The 5428-nt window shown below is 43.4% G+C and overlaps 2 protein-coding genes across 2 annotated transcripts in view; both read right to left on the reverse strand.

The window, feature by feature from the left end:
• Nucleotides 1-351: 351 nt before the first annotated feature.
• HELRODRAFT_182918 (hypothetical protein) lies at nt 352-3165 on the reverse strand (the record flags this gene model as incomplete). Its single annotated transcript, XM_009033635.1, has 3 exons — nt 352-735; nt 1285-1466; nt 2196-3165. 3 exons carry the CDS (start codon nt 3163-3165, stop codon nt 352-354), a joined length of 1536 nt encoding a protein of 511 aa, XP_009031883.1.
• Nucleotides 3166-4052: 887 nt separating this feature from the next.
• HELRODRAFT_182919 (hypothetical protein) overlaps nt 4053-5428 on the reverse strand; it is a gene marked incomplete at both ends in the record, with an annotated part of 1597 nt that continues 221 nt past the window's right edge. Inside the window, 2 exons of the mRNA XM_009033636.1 lie at nt 4053-4178; nt 4431-4733. Of these exons, the coding sequence (XP_009031884.1) occupies nt 4053-4178; nt 4431-4733 (429 nt within the window). The remainder of the gene's footprint in view (nt 4179-4430; nt 4734-5428) is intronic.

A 5428-nucleotide genomic window follows, 5' to 3' on the forward strand; every position in this document is an offset into this window, starting at 1 on the left:
TATGTTTGTATGTTGGTTTTGTACATGTTTGTGTGTTCATGCATGTGTGTATGTATGTATGTATGTATGTATGTATGTATGTATGTATGTATGTATGTATGTATGTATGTATGTATGTATGTATGTATGTATGTATGTATGTATGTATGTATGTATGTATGTATGTATGTATGTATGTATGTATGTATGTATGTATGTATGTATGTATGTATGTATGTTAAAACCAAATCAGCGATGAGTGACACTAAACAGTCAAACATCTGAAAAAATCGGTTAACAATTGTTATCTCATTATTCGCTCACGTCGGCGTTTAATTGAACATTTTCGGTAACACAGACGCGCAAAAACCTTTACAGCAAACAAGATATATGATTCATGGCGAAAAATAGCTCTCTGCTGTCGCCGGACCTGCCACTTATCATTTTGCAAATCTTTTTAAAAAATATTGAAGTGTTGTTGTCCATCGGGCCAAGAACCTCGATGCAAACAGGTAAAAAATCCATCGAGGGCAGGGCACCTTCATATTTTTTAAACTTTTCATCCGATGCCCTGGTTGCGGCCAAACCACTTTCTTTGCTGGTTAAGTGCACGTACCGTTCCGCTAATGTGCCCGGAACGGTTACGTCCCACGCCAGGCATCTACCGGCTCTCCAAGGAACCAACGTGCAGCCATCCGGACGTTTTCCATCCAACGCGGAAATTCCCGAGGGCTCTTTAAGAACGGGTATTAAAGCCTTGGAGAAAAGCCGGCAGATGTAATCATTCAATGCGGAATGGCACAACTGACGACCTCCACCTAAACGACAGACCAGGCCGTGGTGACCGAGTTCGTTAGCTTCCGCACCGCACCTACTCAGATATTTATGGTGGACCGTTAAACCCAGACGAAAACCAATGGCCATCCTGACCGTCTCATCATCCAGTCGGGTACCCACCGATGAGTTGGGCCAGGATCTCAACGAACCGCAGCTCGCGTTGCTTGACGCGGCGAGCAGACGAGCCGAAGTTGCATCGTCGGGACTAGAGGACAACAAAAACTGAAAAGTTGTTTTGTATGCCTCTTCCAGCAACCGAGCTTGAAAATGTTTTGCTCGGTTGGGTGATGCTGGTGGGGTACCAAGATTCGTGAAAGATTGCCGGAGCAGGGCAGACTGCAGGTCGAGCGTGGCAGCGGCAGATGATTTGTAAACAATAGGTGCCAGCTGGACCACGCTTAACAACCCCAGTCCCCCAAACCGAACCGGCAACTGGGCCTGAGACCAGCCCCTGTCTGTCAACTCAACATTGCATAGGGCTGACAACGCTGACCTCAGGGCGCCATCGAATCCGCCCAAAATGGATGCATCAACCGAGAAGGATGTACGAAGGAAATACATCAATCTAGGCAAACTAAGGGCGTTGCGGACGATGGTCAGCGCGTCGTGGACCGGAAGATGAGACACTCGGTCGAGGGCGAATTTCAGCTCTGCGAGTTTTTTATTAAAAAAAGTGTTTTGAAACTCCCCCTCCATCAATGGGGTGCCCAAGAAGCTCAATGATGCCTCAGACACTAAGGGCACTTCCGCCAGTGTCTGTGGCATTTCAAAAGAGTCATTTGCGTACAATTTGCATTTTTTAATATTAAGCTCAAGCCCAATAATGGAGGCATTGTCTTTTAAAGACAGGAAATCAGTAGCTAAAATTGCACCCTCGGCGGCCAAACTGATATCGTCTAGGTAGCCGCAAACGAATTTTGAAAGAGATTTTTCCAACACCGGGTGTAGGGTCAGAGCAAACAACATCGGCCCCAAAGGGTCACCCTGTTGCACCCTCTCGGACGATTCCATCACCCAGGTGTTATAACCAAGAAAAGAGATTCGGCCATATGCGGAGTGGCAGTAATTGTAAATTTAGGGACAGAGCCGTTTGACTGCCTCCAGCATCGAATCTCTCCTCAGGGTATTAAAAGCATTCCTGAAGTCAATTTTTAAAAAACCCCATTTATCGGGTAAGTCCAGAACCAATTTACGGGCCGCATGTACGGCCGCCTCTGCTCCTCCTTTCACCCCAACGCCCAGTTGAATTGGGTTAAGTTTCGCCTTGGTTTCTTCCAACACCAAGATCAGAGCACATTTGCTGGCCAACCTTCTCCAAAAGTTACCGACCACAATAGGTCTAACTCCCCCATCTTTTTTTGTCAACGCTATCAAACGACCCCCGAAAAAGAAACGGCTGGCGGCGGATGGGCACGCGCCAGATAAAATTATATTTATAAACTGTGTTAGGGAGCTTACAAACTCGTCAATGGGCAGTGGGCCTGAAATTAAATCTTTAATGTGCTGGGGCCTTAGGCAGTCAAGGCCTTCAGACAAACCATTCCTAAATGACTTCAGGGCTGACAACACCTGGGTGGGTGAAACGCAACCATTTACGGTTTCCGGTGCAGGAAAGACTCGCCTGTCCGATGGTGACCTGGGGTGGATGGCGTTGAGTCTAACCAATGTCTCAGGCGAGTCCCCCGCCAGACCCTCGGGAGAGCAAACAAGCCTGACAGCCGCCGAAAGATTGCCCTGTTCTATGCGGGCGATTGCGGTTTGAATCCAACTGTTTGGATTGTTTTTTCGTGGCTTTATTGTATTGTCGATTTCAAAGCCAGCCGCAATAGACTCAACCTCCAATGTAGAGTAATCTGCCAATCGTTTGTTAACATGATTACCCTGGTTGAATCTTCGACCCCCTCTGGCAGGCTTTTTGAGGATATATGGGAAAAAACAATGGAGCCTGTACCAGTGAGTTGGGTCGCAAGGTTCATTACAAATTGCCGCCATGAGGGACATCAATTCTTTTATTACTTTTTCCCTACATGGTTTCGGCACATGATCAATAACCGGGGTTTTTCTCAAGGCGGCCGTCAGTCTGTCAAAAAAAGCGTTAAGGTCAGTTCCCATGGGAGCCTCCGTGACCGAAGCTGATGTACGTGCGGCTTCGCGACCCTCGTTGACAGGTGCAGCGCGGGGAGCCAAACCCGAAGGTTCTGTAGACCCGGCCGATGGTTGGTCGACCGCCTTCATAGACCCAGGGCATTCTTGACCCTTCTCTTTCCCTCCGTGCCGGTGTAATTTCCCGTCCGGTCTTAATTTATAGTGGTTGAAACAAAAAGTGCATTTGTGTAAAACCGGAGCCATAAATAAATATAAAATTAAAATTATAGGTAAAATACTAATAAAACTGCAAACATTGTTAAAACTTTAAACCAAAAAATAAAAATTAAAACAAAAATATTGCAAGGATGGTGTACATAAATGAAAAACGGAAAGCTAGTATTGTATACTATTTAATATTCATGAGTTTAAAAAAAAAATTTTGGAAACGAAATAAAATTTGATAAAACCCACCAAACCACCATAAAATATCCAAAAAGCAAAAAGAAACAGTCCAAAACGTTAAAATGTATGTATGTATATGTATGTATGTATGTATGTATGTATGTATGTATGTATGTATGTATGTATGTATGTATGTATGTATGTATGTATGTATGTATGTATGTATGTATGTATGTATGTATGTATGTATGTATGTATGTATGTATGTATGTATGTATGTATGTATGTATGTATGTATGTATGTATGTATGTATGTATGTATGTATGTATGTATGTATGTATGTATGTATGTATGTATGTATGTATGAACCCGTTTTGATGAACAAGCCATGGTTAGGCATGCAATCGTTTCCGAGTTCAACTTTTATCTATGTCCCTGGTCTCGCACAGTCAGGTATCTAGCAGCTCCATTTAGAATGCAAAAGGAATTAAATTTTTGTAATAAAAGTGAAAGAGTTTGTTTTAAATAATTGCCTTCGTTAGGATCACCCGCTATATTAACTATTTTTCTTGTTAATTCGTTAATAAATAATGATGTGTGCTTATCTGTTGGTCCGAACGTTTCAATGCAAATGGGTTGAAATATTTTGCTTAAATTGTTTAATGAAACGTATTTTTCATTTTTGAAATTCGACGCTTTAAGAGCAGCAGTGCCCGCCTCCACTGAAGTGTAGCCGATATATCGGTCAGCCATAGTGTGGGGTAAGGTAACATCCCAAGCCGGAGACCGTCCCTGAGCCCATGTAACCATCAGGCCTAAAGGCTACTTCCTCTATCAAACCCATGGGTTCTTTTATAACCGGGATACCAGCCTTTTGAAAACATCGTACCAGGTATTCGTTGACAGCCGTATGTCTGGCTTGTCTTCCAGGACCTAGACGACAAGAAAGGCTATGGTATCCAAGTTCATCAACCCTTGCCCCACATGCGCATTTGTATTCGGTGACGATCTGGGCTCCGAGTCTCAAACCAAGGCTCACGCGAACACAGGAGTCATCCAATCTAGTGCCGCAGGAGGTGTTGGGTAGCGCCCTCAACCGGGCGGAGCTCAACTCACTTTTGACAGCCATAATTCTAGCTTTGTCAAAAGTGGAGCCATTCAGTTGCAGCCATCGATCAACTGATCTATTAAGACAGGGGGCGATCCAGTGTTTTTGCGAGGGGTTTTCGAGCGCAACCACATCTCCGTTGGTGGCGCGCCACATGTCGTATACTTGCATTCTGAAGTTATCGACATAAATTCCATCCCTCGGAAACATCAGATCCTGGAAGGCCACCGGTTCAGCAGCAGAAGCCAAAAAGGCAGAAGGTGCCAGCTCAGCCGCGGAACCCAAACCTAAGCTACCAACACATATAGGCAGCGTCCCCTGCAACAAATTTTTTTGATCGAGTTTTGTGTTGAAGATGGACTGGAATGCGTCACGGAGGTGATCGTCAAAACTATTGAGGATCGAAACATCCAACAGAGGGGATGTTCACAAAAAATAAACAAGACGAGGCAAAAAAGCAGCTTGTAATAGAAGGACCATTGCATCATGTTTATTGATGATATTTAGCCTTTGGGTGATAAGTTTAAAATTTTCAGACGCTGGCTAAAGTGGTAAAGGAAATTATTGATAAACCCTCTATTTCAATCAGTTGGTTCAAATTGCTCTTTTTACCAGCAATGATCTTGAGGAAAAGTCACCGCGGCAGCAGACGTCATAATCCAACTGGACTAATCAATCAGAGAATTGACGATTTTGGCGGAAAATTCGCCGCGGACAATGTATGTATGTATGTATGTATGTATGTATGTATGTATGTATGTATGTATGTATGTATGTATGTATGTATGTATGTATGTATGTATGTATGTATGTATGTATGTATGTATGTATGTATGTATGTATGTATGTGTATGTATATATGTATGTACACACACACACACACACACACACACACACACACACACACACACACACACACGTATATATATATATACTTTATATATTTATATGGACCAATCAGGACTATAAAAGAAAAAATTGATGCCCAGCAAATTTGGCTTTGGTGTTGTTTG

The sequence above is a fragment of the Helobdella robusta genome (genome assembly GCF_000326865.2).
Source record: "Helobdella robusta unplaced genomic scaffold HELROscaffold_95, whole genome shotgun sequence".
Taxonomy (NCBI): Eukaryota; Metazoa; Annelida; class Clitellata; order Rhynchobdellida; family Glossiphoniidae; genus Helobdella; species Helobdella robusta.